The sequence below is a fragment of the Odocoileus virginianus genome, unplaced genomic scaffold (assembly GCF_023699985.2).
Source record: "Odocoileus virginianus isolate 20LAN1187 ecotype Illinois unplaced genomic scaffold, Ovbor_1.2 Unplaced_Scaffold_1, whole genome shotgun sequence".
Lineage (NCBI taxonomy): Eukaryota > Metazoa > Chordata > Mammalia > Artiodactyla > Cervidae > Odocoileus > Odocoileus virginianus.
This window is the reverse complement of record NW_027224263.1, coordinates 4,277,987-4,301,977: the sequence shown is the minus strand read 5'-3', so window position 1 is coordinate 4,301,977 and position 23,991 is coordinate 4,277,987. Positions and strand designations below refer to the sequence as shown.

Genomic DNA, 23,991 nt, shown 5'->3' with positions numbered 1-23,991 from the left:
ATCAAGGGCCCTAACTTTCAAGGCACACAGCTGGACTCAACACCATGGTTAATTCACAAAAGTAAACTATCTTTCAAAGGCTTCTGAGCTCCTGACAGCCATAAAAAGCTGGCCATTCCTCATGCCTCCTCCAAGCAAATTATTCTAGAGTATTAAGTACATATTAGGAATCACATTAGACACTGGAGATTCAAAGATGAATAATGGAATGTCCTACTTTCAAAGGTCATACAGTTTAGTGAAGAAGAGAGACTTACATATAACCACCATACAGTGAGACAAGAGCCAATCAGAGGAACGTTGCAAGTGCCAAGTCAATACAAGGATGAGCCATTGACACCATAGCTCAGAGAACACTTCACAGAGGAGCTTGACATCTGATCAGGGTCTTGAAGGATACACAGGAGCTTTCCTGCAGGTATCACCGCCAGGGTTATGCCTGCCTATGCAACCAGACTCCTAACTATTATGAAGACATGCTCCCTCTTGAACTGGCTTGGACTTTGTAGCAAATTATCATCCCTTTTTCCCACCATGGCTCTGAATATTATTATCAAAAACATTTCTATCAAAGTCTTTTCCCAGGCCTGTTTTCATCAGCTGGTGAGAACATCTCTCCTCCATTCCAGAAACCTCCACAGATGTACTTTAGAAAGGGTTAGGAAGGGCCATTTCATCCAGTGGCTATCAACCTATAGCATGTATCGGAATCACCTAGAGGGGCTTGTTAAAAACAGATCAATCTGGAGAGGGGTCTGAGAATTAGCATTCTAACAAGCATCCTGTTGATGCTGAAACTGCTGGTTTTAGGACCACACTTTGAGAACTGGTTTATTCCACCCCATTAAGCAATGGGTTTAATGATTAATGCTCAGAGCACCTGTCCTCACAAGCCATCTTTGTTCTGTTATTAAAAGAAAATTGTTACAGCAAATGACATTTGCTGCCTCCTAAAACTCTCTTATTTCAGCTGGGCACAATTTCTGCCAACCTCTGCATCCTTTGCTTGCTTTTTTTCTGTTCTGTAGCCAAACCCAATCCTAAACAAACACATCTCTTTTCTCCCTTTCCACTCTCCCTAAGTCTGTGTACATGCCATACTGTTTCATTTTCTCACTTTTTGTCTCACCTTTCTTAGCTCAATACATTCTACTCCAAATAATACTGCTCCTCACAAGTATATATATACAACTCTACTCAAGTCTTTCTCACCTCTCTTCAATTCATGTACTAAGAAAAAGATTGATGGGAAATACTCCAACATGTGAGCAATGGTTCCTCCTGGGTGGCAGGATTATTAATGACGTAATCTTTGAAAACATTTTTTCAATTTTCTGAATTTTCTACAATGAATGTGACTGCTTTATTTTAAAAAATCCTCTAAAATATTATTTAAAAAATAAAATCTAAAAAGCTGTGCCATTCAGTTTACACAAAAGCCCTCAGCTATTTCTCTTTATCCTCCTAGGATTAAACCTGCTTTTCATGCAGTACCACCCCTTGAGGGAAACAAAAACCCAGACAATTTCTTTTTCAGCTATTGTTTTCATTTTAATTGCAACAGTACATATTTCCAACTAATTTCCATTGCATAAATCCACACTTTCAGTTATATTACGGCGGAACTGGCCTTTGTGGACTGGCCTGAGAACTTACTCACTAGGCATAATGCAGCTTCTATGGGAAAACGCACTCAGCGTTCCAAATAATTAACTTTAAAATGAACTTGCGTGTAAACTGGGCCCTATCTTTGTAAAAAAGAAAACTGCTACTCACTGCCCTGCTAATGAGAGACAAAACCAGTTGTGGGCAATACTACAATCACAGCAAAAAGGATTTTCCTAGCAAAGTCAAATCTTAGCTGAAGAAAGATTGAAGAAAATCAAACTAGGCACAAGTGACCACATTCTGGTTTTTATCTAAGTTAGTGAAAGCTCAAAAGGAAATGGGCTGGCTCAGAAACTGCTGTTGTTTAGTCACTAAGACCTGTCTGACTCTTTGCAACCCCATGGACTATATAGCCCACCAGTCTCCTCTATCCATGGGATTTCCCAGGCAAGAAGAATACAGGAGTGGGTTGCCATTTCCTTCTCCAGGGGATCTTCCCGACTCAGGGATCGAACCCGTGTCTCCTGCTTGGCAGGTGGATTCTTTACCCCTGAGCCACCTGGGAAGCCTGGCTCAATAATTAAACTAGACTTATTTTACTCACAAGGGCTTCCCTTGTGGCTCAGCTGGTAAAGAATCTGCCTGCAATGCGGGAGACCTGGGTTTGATCCCTGGGCTGGGAAGATCTCCTGGAGAAGGGAAAGGCTACCCACTCCAGTATTCTGGCCTAGAGAATTCCATGAACTGTATAGTCCATGGGGTTGCAAAGAGTCGGACATGACTGAGCGACTTTCACTTCACCATTTCACTCAACATAATACTCACCAAATCAGAAAAAGATAAATACTGTATGATATCACTTACATGTGGAATCTAAGAAATAAAACAAATGAATGTATGTAACAAAACAGAAACAGACTCACAGATACAGAGAACAAACTAGTGATTACCAGTAGGGAGAGGGAAGGGGGAGGGGCAAGATAGGGGTAGGGAATTAAGAGGTACAAACTACTATGTATAAAATAAATAAGCAACAAGGATATATTGTACCATACAGAGATTATAGCCAATCTTTCATAATAACTATAAATGGAATACAAATGTTAAAAATTGTGAATCATTATGATGTAATCCTCAAACTTATTATTGTATATCAACTATGCCTCAATAAAAAAAGAGATTAGAGATTTCCTTTGTAGTTGGTTGCTTCTTGAATAAGAAACCCAGAATCTACTTGACTTCTCCTTCTTCCTCATCTAGAAAATTTTCGCTCCCCCAACTTTAGTAGCTTCAATTCATGCAATCTTTAGAAATGTCTTTCATACCCATCCACTTTCCTCTGTCCCTACTGTTACAGTAGCCTCCAACAGGTTTTTTTCATACTTAAGCCTCTGTGTTCTTCAGTCCATCCTCCTGAACAATCTGTCTTATCCAAAATCTCATCATGGCATCCATTTTTCTGCTTTAGCAATTTTTTTTTTGCTTTAGCAATTTTTATTGCCTCTCTATGGCCCACAGAGGGCTTCCCTGGTGGCTCAGTGGTAAAGAATCTGCCTGCCAATGCAGGAGATGCAGGTTCAATCCCTGGGTCAGGAAATGGCAATCCATTCTAGTATTCTTGCCTCTTGCCTGGGAAATCCCATGGACAGAGGAGCCTGGAGGGCTACAGTCCATGGGGTCGCAAAAGAGTCAGACACAGATTTAGTGACTAAACAACAACAATGTGGTCCATGGGCATGGTTTTCAAACTGTACTCCCCCAAATTCCCCTCAAGACTAGCTAAGTGGTAAAAGGGGTGGGGGAAGGAGATGGATGGAGAGATTCTAGGACCCTGTACCACATGTGTTTCAATCAGAGAAATACTTATTTTATTCTCTATTTATTTGTGCTTCCTTTGTGGCTTAGCTGGTAAAGAATCTGCCTGCAATGCGGGAAACCTGGGTTCAATCCCTGGGTTGGGAAGATTCCCTGGAGAAGGGAAAGCTACCCACTCCAGTATTCTGGCCTGGAGAATTCCATGGACTGTATAGTCATGGAGTTGCAAAGAGTTGGACATGACTAAGAAGCTTTCACTTTCACTATGCTTCCAAACAAGGTTTAATTTAAACCAAGGGGTCACTATAGCTGTTTGAAAACACTGGACATAGTAAAGATTCCTTTGCATGGCATAGATGGTCCTCCATGATATGGCCCCTGCCTCGCTTTCTAGTTCTCCTCTCTTCTCATCTGAGAGCCCTGCTTCCCCCACTTTCACATACATACACATATTAGACAAAGCTCACATGTTATTCATGCCAATTAGTTCTTTCTTCATTCCTATAATAAGAAATGCTCTTTCATATCTGCCTCAAACGCTATTCCCTTCAGTGCCTGGTGAACTTCACTTGCCTTTTAATTTCTATTTCAAATGGCAATTCCTTTGTAAAGTCTTCTCAATCTCTCCCAGATAGATATGGTGAACAACCACCTCAGTTTTCCAGGGACTGTCCTGGGTTTTACTACAGAAGGTTCTACATCTCTCAATGCCAAGCAAACTGGGGTGGCAGTCACCATGGAGATATGGTTAGCCCTCCCCTCCTTTGAGCTACTATACCCCTTTGTTTATACATCTATTTTCATGTTCAAGGGTGAATACCTGTTACTTGTTCACAGGTCTGTTTCCCTAGACTGTGAAGGTAGGAATTGTGTCACAAGCATCTCTGGATTTTGTGGATAGTGGTTCAAAACAGGTGATCAATAAATATTTTTGTTGCTAAATGAAATGAAAACCAAAAGGTATAAATAAATCTCACTGAGATGGGAATATGACAGACTTTGCCATACGAAGTATGAAAGCTCAGAAGCTAAAGTGAATGAGTGAACATATAAGATACATAGAGAATGACACCCTTTCTGAGTTGAATAGGCCTGGAATGCGGGAACTTCTGACTACCCAACTCTTCAGTGTGAGAGAAGAAGAGAGTGCCATGAGCGATGTAGGTAAGGGGACACCATCAAAGGGAGGGAAAACTGGAGATCGCCACAACATGGTAATCTGTTGTGGGCAAACCCAGAGAGCAAGTGAAGACAATTAGTTCTCTCTGGAACTGGAAACACAGAAACTTAGTCTTCTCTGACTGATCTTGAACATAGGAAGAGCTCTTGATTTTTCTTCTGCTACATCATTTAACAAGGTCTGTTTTATTCCTAAGGTGAGACAACATAGCCCCCATGACCTACTGACCTTATTTATAATATTAGACAGACAACCTTTGGTCAAAAAATATTGCCTTTCTTCATTGTGATATACATATTACCTAGAAGTTTCTGGTGTTCTGGAACTCTTAATAACTTTACATCCCTTGTCAATAACAAACAAATGTTGCAGTTTTCTATGGATCCTGGTGTGCAACTAAATTTACCTAAGTACTCAGCATGACTTTACCCAGTTGGAGGAATAATTCAATTTACCTTATTGGCAATTTCCTCAGTTAAAAAAGATCAAAGCAGTCATCTTAGAAGTTACCACATTTCTCCAAAGAGGTCCCCAAACAATCCATAGGTACCCAATACATTTTCATTAAGGCAGTTTTGCAACTGGACTAACCATTTAATTAAAAAGCTTCAGTTTGTGACTCAGTTCATTTTAACAGTTTGTAAAGTTTAGGTTAGAAACAAACCAGGAGACTCACATGGAAATAAGTTAGTAACCCTGAGAGGCCCCAGCACTGATATAAAGACTCCCTTTACAAAGAGGAGAGTGGTGGAACATTTCTTTCTAAGTTGAATATTTGGAACTCAAAATACATTTTCCCATGGAAATGGTGTTATACATAGTGAACAGGCTCCCAGACTAGCCCATAAAAATCTATTTAACAAACCATGTAACAATAAGACCAAGAGAGCTATTCATCTATATCTTAATATCTGTATAAATCCTGTTTCATGGGAAATACTATTAGTTAGCATTTACTGAATGATTACTATTAGCTCACATGATTCATACAACAATCCCCTGAGTTATACTCGATTATGATCAATTGACAGATAAAGAAACTGAGGGTGGTAGGGTTAACATAATAACTTGCCCAACATTACACAATTAGCAATGAGGGAGTCAGTATCTGAATCCAGGAAATGTGAGCCCAGAGTCCATATGCCTGACCACTTCATGGCACCACCTCACAGAGTTCCCAACCGCTGTGATAGTGGTTGTCGTAAGCAGAGGCAGACAAGGACTCTTCAAGGATGAGACACACTGACATAAGACCAGGTACAGAAATTTCATGGTCTAAAGGTATTGAAATCATACAGAGTCTGTTCTCTTATTACTGTGGAATTATGTTAGAAATCAATATCAAAAGATATTTGAAAATAACCCACATATTTTCAAATGCAGTGTGACATTTACCAAGAGAGATCTTTGACTTAGCCATTGAAAGCCTCAATAAAGTTAGAAGACTGAAAAACACAGAGGGTGATTGCAGAGAAGAAAGCATTTAAATGAGAAATTAATATCAAAATGAGAAATTAATATCAAAGATACTTTAAAAACCCCATGTATTTGGAAATTAAATGTCCACTTTTAAATGATGGGTATATCTAAGAAGCCATGGTCTTATGTCCCTGGATATGTTCCAGTGTCTCCTAGTTTATAGTCTATGGGAACTTGAATAGAATTTGTATCCTACTGTTGTGTGAAAATTGTATAAATCTTAATTATGTCAAATTGGTTCATAATGCTTTTCAGGTCTACTATATTCTTCTACTTCTCTGTACATTCATTCTATTAATTTCTGAGAGTTTGATATTGAAACTCCAACTAAAAAAAAAAAAGATGAGACACACTGAGCATGTGTAACTCCACCTCTACCTTTAACAAAGGAGATGGACCCTTTTGAGGTCAATCGTTTTACAATTAAACTTGGAAATGGGGACAAAAGGCCCAGTTAGGTTTCCTATTGTATTCAGCAGTATCTGTATATATGTTGAGTGTTTATAAGCAGTGTGTCTTCTGGTTGTTGCCTATAACCTACTTATGTCCCAATTCCTTTCAACTACCTTTGAGTGTTTTATAGGAGAGATTTGGCAACAAGTGACTTGACACCTTATGACTTAGAGGTTACTTTTGACCTGGGATTTCAGAAGTTAAAGGCCACAGTGTATTTCTGCCTCTGATGCGTTTATGGATTTCATTAAAGGCCCTGACATTTCTAAGAAGAGAGTAAATGTGGCCAAATCTACAAAAAAGTTGTTATAACTAATGCTGTATTCCCTACTTTGACTTATTCAACCCAACAGTTCAGTGTGATAACTGAATAAGCACTGTGCTCTAATTTAGTTCCTGACTTGTCTTGTATAGTAGGTCTCATCTGTCACTAAATTATACATGGTGGGGGGCTCTGCTGTTATTGTTTAATCCTTAAAAAGTCATTAAAAATTGAGCTATTAAAGATCTATTCCCTTACTGGTTGATGGTAAAAGGCAATTAGGTACCACCGACAGAGGTGTTGAACTACCTTTAGAGTGCTCCTTTCAAGCATAAAAAACTGGCCATTGCCAGAAAATAAAGACCAGATGACTCCAACAATGTATATGCTCATTTTAATCTCTCAGGATTAATAGTGTTTGTCAAGAAATGTGGAGCAGGCTATGTGTGCTCAGGGAGACACCCTGGGCAGCCCAGGAAGCACCCAAGCTTGAGAACAAGGGGTTTGGAAGTAGAGGAGGGATAGGCATAGAGATGGAAAAGCAGGAAAGCAAAATGGGGCAGGAGGTAGAGGAGAAAAGCTGCAAGAAGCAGAGGTAGCAGAACACAGGGCAAGGACTAGGGCCAAAGGATCATGGGGAGAGAAGGTGGCTGGTGGAGTGACGAGGAAGAGAAATGGAGATAAAGGCTCCACAATTCAGGGAGGTCAAGGGGACCTGATCCTAGGAGCCATTCTGCTACCTCCCCATTTCTCTGGTCCTCCTCCCATAAAACTTCTCAAAACATCATCTAACATGTGGTCTGTTGACTTCCTCATCTCCCATTTTCTCTTCAACCCACACCTAGTTTCTAGTTTCAAAGTACTGTTTACCATTATATGTTTATTCCTGTCTCATTTCAGAACACTGGAGCAGGAAGGTACTAAGTCCCTGATTCTTTGGGGTTTTTCCAAATTACCATGTTAGGACCAAAAACCAGCTGGACTGTGATATGATCTGTGAAACATGCATTACTGCTTACATAAACTGGCTGCAACTTCTGTTTTATATGTAGTTCATCAGCTGAACAGCTCTGTACACAATAACATGCACATATTCTCAGTGCAAGCCAGTAGAAAATGGGTCCCTGCAACAGCTTTATCACTGTTGTACTCTTCCCTGGCTTCTTACCCAGCCCCACATGCAGCATGTTTCATGTGCATCATGATCGAGTGTCTTTCTTGGTAGGGAAATGGGGTTCTTTCCACTCTATGGAATACAGACTTAGTCGGGAGATAATGAGAGAGATGTCTCCAAACAGCTTTCTTTGTTTCTTTCCTTCTTTTTGGCTGTGCCACTCATCATGTGGGATCTTAGTTCCCCAACCAGGGATCAAACCCATGCCCCCTGCATTGGAAGCATGAAGTCTTAACCACTGGACCACCAGGGAAGTCCCTCCACTCAAGATGTCTGAAGATCACAACTCTAGAAGCCCTCCTACAGACAGTGCATACTCAAACCTGGGCCCTCCTGGCACTCATGGGAGGCTGGAGCATATCTACAGCCTAAGAAAACAGAATCAGAGACAGAGACCCATGAGTTTCCCCCTTTATTTAACTAAATTTCATGTGGAAGCCTGATACAGAAAACAAGTTAATGAGGGAACTATTTTGGTGGACTTGAGAACCACATGACCTCCCCATTGGGCCCCAAGGACCTCCATGGAATTCTAGGAGTCCATGGAATTCACAGAGTTCACGGGTAAACAGTAATCTTGTCAAATTCCACTTGTTTGAAGTAAAAAGAAATGAGACCCAGCAAGAAGTAATCTATGCAAGATCATGGGGCTCCTGATGGGTAGACCTGGGAACAGAATTTACTCTCCAACTCACATGATAAAGGAATATCAGTCCTGGCCAACAATAGGTCCCTGGTTACCACGTTTGTAATCTCTCTTTGCCTCATCTTCGCCTAGTCAGAGTCTCAGACTTTTGTTTGCTGTGGAATCAGTTTCTCCTTTGGCTGTCTTCTGGATCATAAATCACTGGTTTGAACTGTCTGCTTCTGAATTACAATCTAAATGAGACTTGCAGCTTTCCTATGGCTAGGTCCCATTTTCCTATGTTAAATTCCGGACAACCAATGAGTCTTAAGAGCTATCTATGTTTTGACAGGCAATATTTTTCTGATTAAAAAGAGACTCTGTTACTGTTCTATAATTATTTTAGTTGCCGTTATCCCAACTCACCCCTCCTTTTAGGCATAGGTTTACCCTCAAAGTAGGCAGAGTGTCAACAAACCATCAATAAAGCTTGCTGTTCCATAGAGGCTTATGGAAAAAGAAGGGAATGCTCCCAGCTCTTCCTGAAATACATTCAAAACAATATTGACAGAGTGCTAGCAAAGTACGCTTGCTTCTCTGGCACTCAGGAAGTTTATATTTGACTTTAATTCCATCAAACCCAGACATTCCAGTCCACAACACAGGTTCCAGTGGTTGGAGGGAGCTCAAAGCACTTTGGCCCTTAGTTGCTGCTTTTTAGTGCTAGAGATTCTATTCTGCTTAATTCTCTTCTCTAGGCATAAAAACTAACCACAGTTCCCCTAGTTCTATAATAAAAAAGAAGAAACTAACACTTGTGCAGTGTTTCAAGTGTGGGGATGGGGGAGTAGGGAGCCTTTTCCTGTAGACAACAGGTCTCACTTGATACTTCTTCCCACCCTTCTCTCTCACCATACAGGTTATACACTCCTAATTATGAGCAGTCAGACTGATGGCTTTATTATCACCAATACATGTGATGTACACAACAGCTATCAGGTGGTAATGATGGACTCCATTTATAGGAGAAGCAAAACTGAAAAAGAAATTGGCATAGCAAGGAGGTATATGCTGAACTAATGTCATTTCTTTTTTGATAGCGTTGCTGGAAACAGTAAATCAAAGAATGCCAGAATGTGCCAGGATTTTGACAAAGTAATTCATGACGCCTTTTTTAGATGAAAAGGAGAAATGTGCCCAGAATGAGAGCATGCTCTTTTCTGGTTGAACAACCAGGCTCAAAGAGGACTGATGAAGAATGGTTTTTTCTGTTTAGACAGGGTTCTACAAAGGGCTAGACACAGAGCTTTGTATTGCTATTTGCTCTAGTCCTTGGTGTAAAAACCTGACCTCATCGGTTCTTGAAGCTTCACAGGGATTCCAATGTACAATCAAGGAAGAGAACCACTGGTATAAGATAGGTGGATCCCATACTCTCCTAAATACTGTTTTTAGCCTTCAGATATCTCTTTTTGATACTGATAATTGTCTTCCAAAGATCCAGTGTTTGATATGGCTTCACAGTTGCTTAAAGCAAGGGTAGAAAGAGAACACCTAAAGTTCATCTCAAGTAGGATAAAGGTCTGGAAAGTTACACAGAAAAGGGGTTCCACCTACAGGGTCCAGTAGGATCCTCCTCTGGATATCACTGAGACGTTTCACAAACACCAAAACCCCTCAAAACCCATTGACAAGAACAGCCCCATTATGTGGAATGCCAAGTTAATAGAGGCACTCTCTTGGTGCTGAGGAAAAAACAACAACAACAAACCAAAGGTTTGTTTTATGGAAATTATTGTGCCTCCTTATTTAGAATCAGGTCATTATAATCATAGGTTTATAAAAAGATATCTTCAAACGAACACACAAGTTGGGGAGAGGAGCAGTATACCAACATTTGATTTGCATATCCACAGAGAAAGTTCGAATTTGACTTCAGTCACTTTGGTGAACAGAAAGAACAAGGTACTTTATTATTGGAGGCTGCACCAAAAATGGCTGTGGGTCACAGAACAACACATTCAAGGCCAATTACGTTGAGTGCACAGACTTCAGGCAGTGAGGAACTTGTCTCCTCTCTGTCTCTGAAAGAGTACCAACCTTATAACATTGGTACAGTTAACAACTCTTTAACCTTTAAAAGCCCTTTTATGAGCAAATTAGGTCAATTAGTACAGAGCAATTTACTTTAAAAAAAATACCAACTGCTTTAAAACTAGGGAGGAAACGTAGCTAATTCCTTGCATCAGTGATATGTTAACAGGCAATATTCCAAGAGGGCTTGCTCAGTTCTAACTGACACAACAGAGACACACACACACACAAGCCACAGCAAAATGCCAACAGCCTTCGAATGTATAGTCCCAGCAGTAACTTCTGCTCCTCAGTGTAACCTGTTCACGGTAATTTATACTGAACCGTGTAGGACCTTCCACTCTTCAAGGGGATGCTACTGTGGAAGGGAAGTGCTTGGGGGGAGTGGGGAATCCAATCTCCCTTCATGAATGGGTAAAAAGTATTCTAAGCATCTGTTCTGTTTCCTTTCTCACTTTTCAATTGACATATAAAGCTCTTTCTCCCTTTCCTTACAATGAGTTAGACACTGCACTAGGTGTTTACATGCATGATTTCATTTAGATTTCATACTAACTCTGCAAGAGAGATATTGTCCCCAATTACACACAGGAAACAGGGCTTATAGAGGTTTTGGGTCACCTGCTGAAGGTCACAGAGCTGGCAGGTTGTGGAACCAGGACTTACCCAAATCTGCCTGACTCCATAGGTCAAATGCTTTTCATATTAAAATGTTAGACTTCAATCTACCACTCTGTCTCACTTCCACTTCCTTCCTTTTGTTCATCTTCAAAGCCTAAGTGGTAGACAGGTGGTAGTCTTGGAAGGATGTTAAAGAAAGAAGGACTAAGCCAGTTCTGCCATTTTCTATTCTCCACACATGCTCTGGTCACCAGAATTCAAGAAAACACAAGCTTCCAACAAGGTCATGGTATGTGTTTTTCTGTCCAACCTCTCCAGCGTTTCAGTGACTATATTTTTCAAATCCCAAATAAGGGCATACAGCCAGGGATACTGGATTTTATTTAAGAGAACAGGAGGACAACATATTCAAAATCAAAACTTAAAAAGTCCTTGTGGCGCCTGGCAAACAGATAGAGGGCTGCCTCCATACGGACTTGATTGAGTCACTGGAGGTTGATCACACATGGAGAATAATGAGCATAGTTACAGTAAATCCTTATCAGTGGAATTCAACAGGGTGGTCTTTCTGACGGATCTTTTTGTTATAGCTGTAATGTAGGCTTCCTGAACCTGTGGCTTGTTAATCTACAAGTACTTGTTTAGATACAAGGCTTGGATCCTAAGAGACAAGCTGTTAATTATTAGCTCTAATCCCAGGCTAGAAGATGCCCATAAAGATTACAACTTGTTTCCTTTTTTCTAACAATTAACAGCCTTGATGAAGAGCGATCAGTTGTACTTGGGGAACTGAAGAAGGTAATAAATGCATTACTGAGGCCAACTGCTTTACAGAGCCATTTATTTAATCCTGAAATTTTGCAAGCTGTAAATTACTCATTAGAAGGCAGAAAGCAAAATAGCCATAATCTGTTTAGTGCCTCCAAACTCTGAAGACTTAGAGGAGGAAATCCATGGAAACAAGAGGCCTGGTGTGTTCTTTCACTGCTACTTCTTAAAGGGCAAAGGTGGTTAGACAATAAGGACAAGCCCATGTAATTATCCATAGGTCAGGAGTGGGTTTGATTAAGTTCCTGGAGGACTGACCCACAAACAGTGGGAAAATGCCCCTTCTTTTTCCACTCAGCCCTGCAGGCAGCTAATCACTGTGCACGTCTCACTTCCAGATTGTTTCATGAGTCCAGAGCAATAGCCCATAGCAGTCATTAGGGCATTCACTCCTATCTGTTATTTTCTAATCAGTGCCGGGTCTAAGACAAGAGGCCAACTAGCAGAGAAGAATTAGGAAGGGGCAAAGGGGACACTGTCCCCCTCTCCATATACAGGGAATGCAGCTCCCAATTACAAACTGCTCCATTTCAAAATAACTAGATAATTAGTCTGTAAGTTTCTTTACATGTACCAAAAGCCACATATATTTGGCTTACATATGGATTTTATAAGCTGAACGTGTGAACGCTTAACCATGTACTAAGGGCAATGATTTTTATATACTAATGGTAAAATTCAATTTTGGACTCTTAGTGGTAAGGAAGCCAACAATATGCAAGATGCCTTTGGCACTGGTACTCTGCATAGGATTTGAGATTAGAATTTGAATTGGTACATGTTTCCTTTTCTTAATAGTGTGATAAAACACAGCATCTGACTTACCTTTAGGCTTTATTCAACAAAACAGCTCCTGGCTCACTTCTGCACTGAGCAAGCATTTCTTTCATGTTCCTTTGGCTTTCTTTGAATGGGTGTTAGGCTCCAAAATGGAGCTTTTCTCTTCATAGAAGTAACCAGACCACATAAGGATCTAACCTCTGATTTTGCAGTAGCAAACTGAGTTACCCAACACAAACAATTTCCATTCATTTTTAACTTGACAGTCTAATTAAGTTTGTGATTTTTCCAGGCTGGTACTGTGTCTATCTTGTGCTCTATTCAATACCCACCAAGCTGCTGTGGCTCAGTAAATCATTACTGATAATGAAACAAAATCTAATTTAAAAAATTTCAGCTGTTCTGGAAATGCATTTATTTACTTTGCTATAAGTAAGTGTTTCCTATATAGATCATTTAACTGTGGCATGTGATAAAAATACTGTTTCCTTCCCACATCTTGCTTTAAAAAAAAGCTATATATTTTTTTGACAGCAGAAAATTATGCTACAGAATTTTAAAGACCCCTGACATTAGAAATAGTGTTATCAAAGCATTTGAAAAAAACTGTTGAGACATCTTAAGAGAAACAGAAAATAAATAACTCACAGTAATTTTGAAAATTACAATTTGGAGCTTCTATGTCACTTGTCTGATCAAAGAGCCCATTCTGGTGACTTTTAGTGGAGACAAGAAATGACATTTGGCTTTTTCCCCTTCCCTGGGGATGAAGGACTTGAGTATTCTTTTTACTTACCCTGAGTGGATTTTCATTAAGGTAAGGGGGTTCGCCTTCTACCATTTCAATTGCCATAATTCCCAGAGACCAGATATCAACTTTCGGACCATAAGCTTTTCGAGTCACCACCTCGGGTGCCATCCAATAGGGAGTTCCCACCATCGTGCTTCGTTTACTTTGCTCAGGGGTGATCTGGGCACAGAACCCAAAATCAGCTGCAGAGAACAAAAGTCAGTTAAAATCAGCTCAACTGATTTTTCTTTTACAAGAGGTCACTTTCAGACATAGTTGTACCTTCCTTTAGACACTGAGCTTCTGCAACTGCCTCACTCATATCCTTTTGCTATCCGATCTCTCAGCTGCTCCAGACTTTAAACTAGTCTGAAGTAACTGAGTGATACCATTTTTACTAGACCTCAATCCTGGTTCCCTCCCCATATTGTTCCCTCTAACTTATAGAATCTTTCTTTTATTTTTTTGATTTTTAATCTTAAGATTTTATTATGTTTTAGTATTATTTTTGACTATTATAGTATAATTATGTATTACAGATTAGGTATTTGTCATCCAGCAGATAGAAACTACTAGATATTCTTAACTATTAACCCTCCCCAAACCTGGTCACAATACAGGAATACAATGTGAAAAAAATGCTTCACCTCAAACTGGCCTCTAAATGCCTTCAAACCCTCACTCTCAAGAGCCCTTTTCTTCTCAAGATAGACAGTAAAAAAAGCATAAATCCCCTGACACTCTCTCACATGCCATCTGAACCATAATACCTACTCAATTTGACAGAGCCATCCATCCCAAGGAGAATATTGTCACTCTTTATGTCTCTGTGGATCACTTGGTTTGAGTGCAAGAAATCCAAAGCTTGGAGGCACTATTGTATCAGGAAGAAAAAAGTTCTAGTTATATCACAAAATGTTTTTAAAAATGTGTTTCATTTCTAGATAAATTTTGGGCAAAGGTACAAGCTTAAGTTGTCAGGTGAAATAAATGTTTCAAAGCCATTTTGAAATCATGTTACCATTTACATCAGTGATGCAACTTAGCATTATACATATGAAAGCTCCTGAATCAGACTTGGCCACAAAAAGTGATGGTGTGGTAAGCAGCACTACATTGTTAATACAGTCGAATGAACCAATTACTATAATCATACTTGGATCTACTTGTCTGGAGGATATGGATTCGGCTTGATCTGTTGCAGATATAGTAAGCATCTGCATCTGGGATATAATTAGATTCAGAAGGTCTGGAGTGGGACCTAGGAATCTGCATTTAAAACAAGTGCCCCCAAAGACAGAAATATAGATCAATGGAACAGAATAGAAAGCCCAGAGATAAATCCATGAACCTATGGTCACCTTATCTTCGACAAAGGAGGCAAGGATATACAATGGAAAAAAGACAACCTCTTTAACAAGTGGTGCTGGGAAAACTGGTCAACCACTTGTAAAAGAATGAAACTAGAACACTTTCTAACACCATACACAAAAATAAACTCAAAATGGATTAAAGATCCAAATGTAAGACCAGAAGCTATAAAACTCCTAGAGGAGAACATAGGCAAAACACTCTCTGACATAAATCACAGCAGGATCCTCTATGACACACCTCCCAGAATATTGGAAATAAAAGCAAAAATAAACAAATGGGACCTAATGAAACTTAAAAGCTTTTGCACAACAAAGGAAACTATAAGCAAGGTGAAAAGACAGCCCTCAGATTGGGAGAAAATAATAGCAAATGAAGCAACAGACAAAGGATTAATCTCAAAAATATACAAGCAACTCCTCCAGCTCAACTCCAGAAAAATAAATGACCCAATCAAAAAATGGGCCAAAGAACTCAACAGACATTTCTCCAAGGAAGACATACATATGGCTAACAAACACATGAAAAGATGCTCAACATCACTCATTATCAGAGAAATGCAAATCAAAACCACAATGCGGTACCATTACACGCCAGTCAGGATGGCTGCTATCCAAAAGTCTACAAGCAATAAATGCTGGAGAGGGTGTGGAGAAAAGGGAACCCTCTTACACTGTTGGTGGGAATGCAAACTAGTACAGCCGCTATGGAAAACAGTGTGGAGATTTCTTAAAAAACTGGAAACAGAACTGCCATATGATCCAGCAATCCCACTTCTGGGCATACACGCCGAGGAAACCAGATCTGAAAGAGACACGTGCACCTCAATGTGCATCACAGCACTGTTTATAATAGCAAGGACATGGAAGCAACCTAGATGCCCATCATCAGATGAATGGATAAGGAAGCTGTGGTACATATACACCATGGAATATTACTCAGCCATTAAAAAGAATTCACTTGAATCAGTTCTAATGAGATGGATGAAACTGGAGCCCATTATACAGAGTGAAGTAAGCCAGAAAGATAAAGACCATTACAGTATACTAACACATATATATGGAATTTAGAAAGATGGTAACGATAACCCTATATGCAAAACAGAAAAAGAGACACAGATGTATAGAACAGACTTTTGGACTCTGTGGGAGAAGGTGAGGGTGGGATGTTTCAAGAGAACAGCATTGAAACATGTATATTATCTAGGGTGAAACAGATCACCAGCCCAGGTTGGATGCATGAGACAAGTGCTCAGGGCTGGTGCACTGGGAAGACCCAGAGGGATCGGGTGGAGAGGGAGGTGGGAGGGGGGATCGGGATGGGGAATACATGTATATCCATGGCTGATTCATGTCAATGTATGACAAAAACCACTACAATATTGTAAAGTAATTAGCCTCCAACTAATAAAAAAAAAAAACATGAGAAAATTAATATAACAAATATCCTAAGTTTAGTTTGAAACTGGGGATATGTCACTGTTATTAGAAAACAGGCAGACACTCAGACCTATTGGAGGGGTCTGAGGGAGTTTCAAGATTGTACTGTGAAAGCAACTACTTTCTGGACTGAGGGAGGACCTCGTGTAAACTGCCTTCCAGAAAATGATGGGGTTATAATGTGATCTGTATATGTACATGGCTTATATTGCATAGACAAGGCAAAATAACTATCATATAAAAATTCCCCCCAACCAGGAAGAAGTTCCAGGTCAACATTACTGACTTCCATATTCACCAAAATTCCATTAGGCAGGCTTAGATATGGTACCCCGTGAATGGTATAACACAATTCAGAAAGATCCATCACAAAGCAACTAAAATAAACAAGGAGCTGGGGAGAGAGGTTAGGATTTAAATTGTTGTTAGGATCTTCAATTGTTTTTTAGCATAAAAGATGCACTGTTGATACTTTGATGTTATAAACAGTCTGAATAATCAAAGATAAAAAACTGCCAATGTGGGTGTTCTCATCAGCCAAAAATGTTCTATTTTCTTACCTCTCTGCAGACAGCTGCTATCTGTCCTTCATCCATACAGGTCTCTGTGACCACATCCGTCAAAGAGCCACCAGCCAAGTATTCCATGACTACCCACAGTTCATCACCCACTAAGTAGCTACAACAAGAGAGGAAAAAGACGTTGACTCAGGCCTAAGGAAGTGGAGACCCTTCTATATTTCCATTAAGAAGGCAATGTGCAGTCAGTCTCTGCATTTGGTCATGTTATATAACAAGAGGAAAATATCAGTTATGCTTATGAGACACTTCCTTTATCTTAGAAGAGAATATGCATGGAAATCAAAGGATCATGAGATGAAAGTGCACCATGGAAAGAAGGAAAAGAGCAAGGAAGTCTTTGGTGACTGACTACTGTCAGTCATTCCACTGTAGAAAACTAATTTCAATGAACAGGATTGGTGAATAGCCCTTTTGGATCATTCAAGCCATAGTGTTGACTTCCTGGACTGAACTGCCCCATGACACAATTTTATAGGATAATGTACTCACATCTCAGCATTATTTTTGATGCTACTCAATTAATTACTGAAATCTTCAGATATTCACTGAATCAAAGAGAATCAAAGATTCATGTTGATGTATGGGAGAAACCAACATAATATTGTAATCCTTTATTGGATTACAATCCGCAATATTGTAATTTTTAATCCTTTGATTAAAAATAAATTTTTAAAAAGAGAATCAAAAAGATTCAAGTTGGCAATGAATTTACTGCACTGAAGTCTCAGTTCTGATAGAAGTCGGTTATCACATGCCCATTATCTTTAAGCAGGTATTGAGGAGCACCTCCCACATGATCAAGTACGGGAAGGCAGGTCACCAGAGCAAATTCAAACCCCTGGGATCATCTGAAGGCATTTTAACAGTATGATCAGGTCTGTCTTTCCCCGTTTAGCAAGAGAGAGGCATTACAATGAATGGAACAATCCCAACAATCCTATCCTGCTCCCAGCTTGACGTCAGTATGAAGCAAGACTTTCTATCCAGTGGTGCTCAAGCTGCAGTGCCCATAAGATTCACTCAGAAAGCTTGTTCAAAAGGAAAATTATCATTAAAATTCTTATTTCACAAAAATGAAATACCTCATTAGTTATGGAGAACAGCCTAGAAATCTGCATTTTTTTACAAATGCAGTTTTTAAAAAATTACAAAAGCAGAGTAAAGTGACTCTGCTGCAGTTGGCCCCTAAATGACACTTGTTTTGGCCCCTCTTTTGCCTCCTTTCTGTACCACTGGTTCACCTGGTATAAAACACAGAAAGCGAGATCTTAAGCTCATTGAGGTTGTAGACTTGGTCTTATTTCCTTTGTATCAACCCAGAGTACACAGCACAGGGGTGCTAAACAAACATATTGAAATTGAATGAGACAGATATTAAATCACAAGTAAAGAGTTAGTGCTGCTTTTAAACACCTATTAATAACACACTGCTAACATGACTGATGAAAGAGACATTAATTACCTGGTCTAGGAAAAAGGTTTGAGATTAAAGTCTCAATTGCCTAGACTTCACTGTCAGTTCATCACAAAGCACCCATTAAAGCAGGGCCATTGTAGTCTGTCTTCTTTACTTAGATAGCCAGAGACTGCATTGGCTCCAAACACTTGATTAAATGTTTAAAACACCACAGCTCTCTACTATATGCCATAGTCTGTTTCCTGGCAATACAGAACCACAGTCTTCAAAAGAAAATTACACAAACTGCTCATGTTTAGAAGCAACACCATAAAATGTGTCTTCAAATGTTTAATGGATGGACAAAGATAAGTGGGTACAAGTTTAGCAATAGATCTGATGCTGTTTTGTAGCATTTGAAAGATATTTGCAGAATGGATGCTAAATGAATAGATCCTAAATAACTGGCCATGAAAATTGTATCCCATAAAGAAAACAACTATATGATGAAAAAAAACTTACCTATCTAAATAATTAACAATATTGGGGTTCTTATTTTCCCTCATGACCAGAATTTCATTAATAATTAATTCCTTTTTGGGCTGCTGTTGAAGGTTCATCTGCTTTATGGCCACCTGAATCATGATTAAAAGATAAGAATGAATTACCATCATTAGACTAAACACAAGCATCCATATTTTTCAGCAACAGAGTCAGACATACAAATTCTTTATCTTACTAGGATTTTTCTTAATGCCACAAACCCATGCTCCTTTTCTTTGGTCAATCATGAATTCATCCCTCACAGCAGATACTTTGGACACCAATGAAGGAAACTTATGTCAACCCAGTGTTACCCATTTTGTCAGGCACAAATGCCATCAAAGAAGAATTCTGATCAATATGAATGAAGGAAAGTAAAAGTCAGAAATGAATGTTAATGCTTACCTCTTGTCCTGTGGCAATGTCCAGCGCTGTATAAACAGTACCTGAGGCCCTGTGAAGGCAAAAGTTATCAAATGAATAAGCAATTGAAGTGTTATCAGTATATTTTATTTGGAATAATATATAACTATTTTCAGGAGAGGGAAATCAGAAAACTCAAGATTAAAGGATGAAGTACAAAAGGAACAACCATTTTGTATAGTAATTGCTTCCCAAACTATCACAATGTATCTCTATTGGTGGGTCAGAAACTCTAATCAGATGTTATGTGTGCCATGGAACTAGGCAGTCATGAATTGAGCAAAATGGCCTTGTTCCTTCTAGGAAACTCCCGGAATATTTTGAATACTCCTTGGACGTTGCACAACCAATACTGCAGTCCTCGATTAAATACTTTAGGAAAGATTATGTCATCTTTTGCTTAGACAACTGTAAATTAATCTTTGCTTTTAACATATGGACAGACTGGCTTTTTCATATATTTCTAATTCTTAAGAATATCTTCATCTAACAAATCAATCATTCCCAGCACTGTAATTACCTATATCATCAACATACGGAGGAATAACAACGTGGCTTTACTCTTAAGCCTTTTTTTCTTTTTGTTAAACTTCTCAATAGCTTCTACTCTTAGGTTTCACTCCAGCCCACTATCTTTTAAAGTCTATCATTCATGCACCCAACCTGGGCTGGTGATCTGTTTCACCCTAGATAATATACATGTTTCAATGCTGTTCTCTTGAAACATCCCACCCTCGCCTTCTCCCAGAGTCCACAAGTCTGTTCTATACATCTGAGTCTCTTTTTCTGTTTTGCATATAGGGTTATCGTTACCATCTTTCTAAATTCCATATATATGTGTTAGTACAAAAACTACTGTAATGATGTAAAGTAATTAGCCTCCAACTAATAAAAATAAATGGAAAAAAATAATAAAAAATAAAAAATGGAAAAAAAAATAAAAAAATAAAGTCTATCATTCCTTAAGTCTTGGTAGTACTCATGCTTCCATTCTAACCTCAGTTACAGGGCTCCCTCGCTTTGAAAATAGAAATTGTCTAGTAAAGCTGTATGCAGGGGAACTTTCTGTGCAACACGCATGCATTCTGAACCACCTCCCTGCTGCCATCCCCAAGAAAAAAGAAAAGCTTAGTCAATTTCATTGACATGTTTGTGGTGAATAAAGGAATGAGGATAGAGGTCCGTTCTATGGTTAAGCGGGCACTATAATGCCGCAATTTTATGATTTAAACTCTCTGGTAACTGCTGTTTCTCCTCTGCTTTCTGGTTATCTCCCTGGCTGTTTTGGTTTCTGACTCTAGGAATTCTTTCCTTATGTCATCTATTTCCTTGTTTTCCTCTCCCTTCCTCTCTGTGGATCAGCCAAACTATTTCTGACAGGCATAAGAAGTTTACATTACCCGTTCCTAGGGAATAAAATAGGTGGTGTAGTAGAAGGAATATTTGCTAACAGAGATCTGAGTTTTACTGTCTGCCCTAACAACAAACTATATGATCTTAGGCTAGTCATTTCCCCTTCCTGAGTTTCAGTCCTCTCACTCAGAAAATGGTGATCACAATAACAGTAAATGTATAATATATTGAGCATGTTGTGTTCTACACTCAGAATTTGATATAAATTATCTTGTGCAATCCTTACCATGTTTCTGTAAGGCAAGTGCTTTTACCCCCATGTTACAGATGAAAAGCCTGAGGCTGGGAGAGGTTAAGTAACCTGCCCAAGGTTATACAGTTTACAGTCCAAGGCCATCTGACTCCCTGACCTATAAAATACAGGAAAGGGGCTGTTTCATTACTAAGGTTCTTTTATTCCATGATCTAGAATCCAAGGACTCTACTGCCCTCCTCACTCGGTGAGGGTATTTAAATAGCCATTGGAATGAGACTGAAAAAGCACACTTGACTAATAGATTCTACCTAAATTTGGTTATTTCAGACATTCCTCGGGATCAAGGGTTTTATTAAATCTGTCTCAATTTCATGTTTGAGTCACTGGGTGCAGAGCACATAGTTGGTGCTCAAGAAGTATTTGTTCAATGAACAAATTAATAAGTCTTTTCAAGGAAACATGTAATTGCAATAAAACCATTCCTTTCTGTGAAGGAAACATTTCTTCTACTTAAATCTATGGAAAACACTTCTTGCTTGGAATAAGCTATCAGACATTCCCAATTTTCAGGGGCCAGTTTGTGATTTGTCCTTCTGACCTCAGAATTGCCAGGGTTCAAAGGAATAGATCATCTCAACCTGGTGTGTATTTCAGCTGCATAAGCCCTGAGCAATTACTTAAATCTATTTGCAGAATGAGAGTGATTCAAACATGCTTTTACTTGGTTTATTCCTATATCCTCAGGCAACCTGCACAGCTCCTTCAGGCAAAAAAGTGATGACGTCTGCAAAATGAGCATCTAGCTCATAGCATACAGAGAATAGAATGGCACAATCTATAAAAACATTCAGCTCTGTGCCCAGATCAGAGGTGACACTGAATCGGTAACTGCTATGCTTTTATATTATTTCTACTTTATATTGGAGTATAGTTGATTTACAATGTTGTGTTAGTTTCAGGTGTACAGCAAAGTGAATCAGTTATACATATACATATATCTACTCTTTTTCAGATTCTTTTCCCATATAGGTTATTACAGAATACTGAGTAGAGTTCCCCGTGCTGTATAGTAGGTCCTTGTTGATTATCTGTTTTTATATACAGTAATGTATATATGTTAATTCCAAACTCCTAAAGGTGGGGGATGGTAGCTGTTATTATTATCATTTATTGCTGCTATTGCTGTTATTGGTTTTATTCACTGAGTCATTTCTTAGACCTTCCCAATCTCCCAGCCAAAGCACCCTTGCTAGTGTCTGCCCCTAAATTCAGAAAGGACAAAGGACAAAGGTGACCTATTTGAACACTTTTTAGAGCTCCCTCATCTGTTTTTTTCTCCCTTAGGAAAGTGGTTTTGCCTTTTTCTTTAAGTTTGGCATGCCTGTCGAATGAAGCCTCATGGATAAACCCTCAATATAAAATGGGAGGGTTAAACTATAAATAGGAGGGTTAAACTGCTCAAGTTAAACTAAGGGAGGTTATGTGACACAGGGAGCTCAACCCAGTGCTCTGTGACAACCTAGAGGGGTGGGATGGGGTGGGAGGTGGGAGGGGGGTTCAAGAGGGAGGGGACATATGTATACCTATGGCTGATTCATGTTGATGTATGGCAGAAACAAACACAATACTGTAAAGCAATTATCCTCCAATAAAAGAAAGCTAGGGAGAGAGGCCCCACATTCTTGTCCAAGTGGCCTTCCCCTTATTCACTGCTCTGCCCCTACTCCCAAGTCCATTTCCACTGTCCTAGGAGCTAAAATTGTGATTGAGTTAGAATACAAAGGCGATTAGTCATTAGCATCTCCCAGAGCTCTATCTTTCAAATCCTTGACCTTTGTTTTCCCTATCTCCCTCAGCATTTCATTGTCTTAAAATTGTTAAGAGTACTAACCCTGGAAGCCCAATAGCCAGGGTTTTATGACATTCTGTGGTATAGTATTGCCACAAATCCCTACTCCACAGAAGTATAAAGACCCTAAAACTCTAGAACATGAGTTATTAACTCAAAGACGAGATTTTTCCCTCATTTCCCCTCCCCCACCTTATTACATATATGCCACTGTCCGGGGGCAGCCATTTTCTCCTTCCCTCCAACTCTGTTCCCAGTCTTAAAATGGGGTTAGCCTCCTCTACCCAACTTCTCACCCCTCTAGGCCCACACCAAACATGTTGTTAGGCATTCAGAATTCATTGCTCTCACCAACAAGTTATTGATTGGCCCAACATTCAACCTTTGTAGAATTCTCAACACAGATGCACAAACTCAGGTACTAATCTTCAGAGTAAAGATTGATGCCTGGTCTCCAGTTACATTTCAGCACTCCCAGTACTTCTCCACCGTTCAGTTCTGATGCCTTTCCATATTTCAGCAACTTAATATTCAACTGTTAAATGTAATCTCCCTCTTTCTCTTATTCACCTACTAGAGCACTATCTCTGTCCACTGATGGGTTAAGGACAGTAGGTCTCATCTCCATCAACTCAAACCTTCTGGGGTTCAAATCCTCCACACAATTCCTAGTTGTGTGATACCAGGTAAATCATTTAACCTCTTTGTGGCTCAGGATTAAAGGAAGATTAAATGTGCACACTGTTTAAAACCAGTTCTGGCATATAATATTAATAATTGTCCAATAAATAACAATGTTAGTAATAATGATAATCATTATTTGGTTGATCACTATCTAATATATTCATTAAGTTTCCAAATTATAATCTGTGGATCACTAGAAATTTTTTTAAGTATCTAGGAGTTTCCAAGATATCTTGGTGTTTCAAATTCATAAGAGAAATTTGATACTTACCTAAGATGAAGCTAATTAAAATATCACATACATTTCCTTTTAGTGAGAATTACATCAACTTGTGGTTGCATGTCTCATGCTGATCAAACGCTCTAAGTAGCAGTTATATGTTTTTG

At 39.2% G+C, this 23,991-nt stretch overlaps 1 protein-coding gene across 10 annotated transcripts in view; it reads right to left on the bottom strand.

Annotated features, from left to right (window-relative positions):
* Nucleotides 1-23,991, bottom strand: part of PAK3 (p21 (RAC1) activated kinase 3) — a 288,728-nt gene that overhangs the window by 11,698 nt on the left and 253,039 nt on the right. For all 10 annotated transcript variants that reach the window (XM_070462202.1, XM_070462204.1, XM_070462200.1 and 7 more), the window contains 5 exons: nt 19,445-19,493; nt 19,019-19,131; nt 17,080-17,197; nt 14,484-14,583; nt 13,716-13,912 (listed from right to left, as the gene is read on the bottom strand). In XM_070462202.1, the coding sequence (XP_070318303.1) occupies nt 13,716-13,912; nt 14,484-14,583; nt 17,080-17,197; nt 19,019-19,131; nt 19,445-19,493 (577 nt within the window). The remainder of the gene's footprint in view (nt 1-13,715; nt 13,913-14,483; nt 14,584-17,079; nt 17,198-19,018; nt 19,132-19,444; nt 19,494-23,991) is intronic.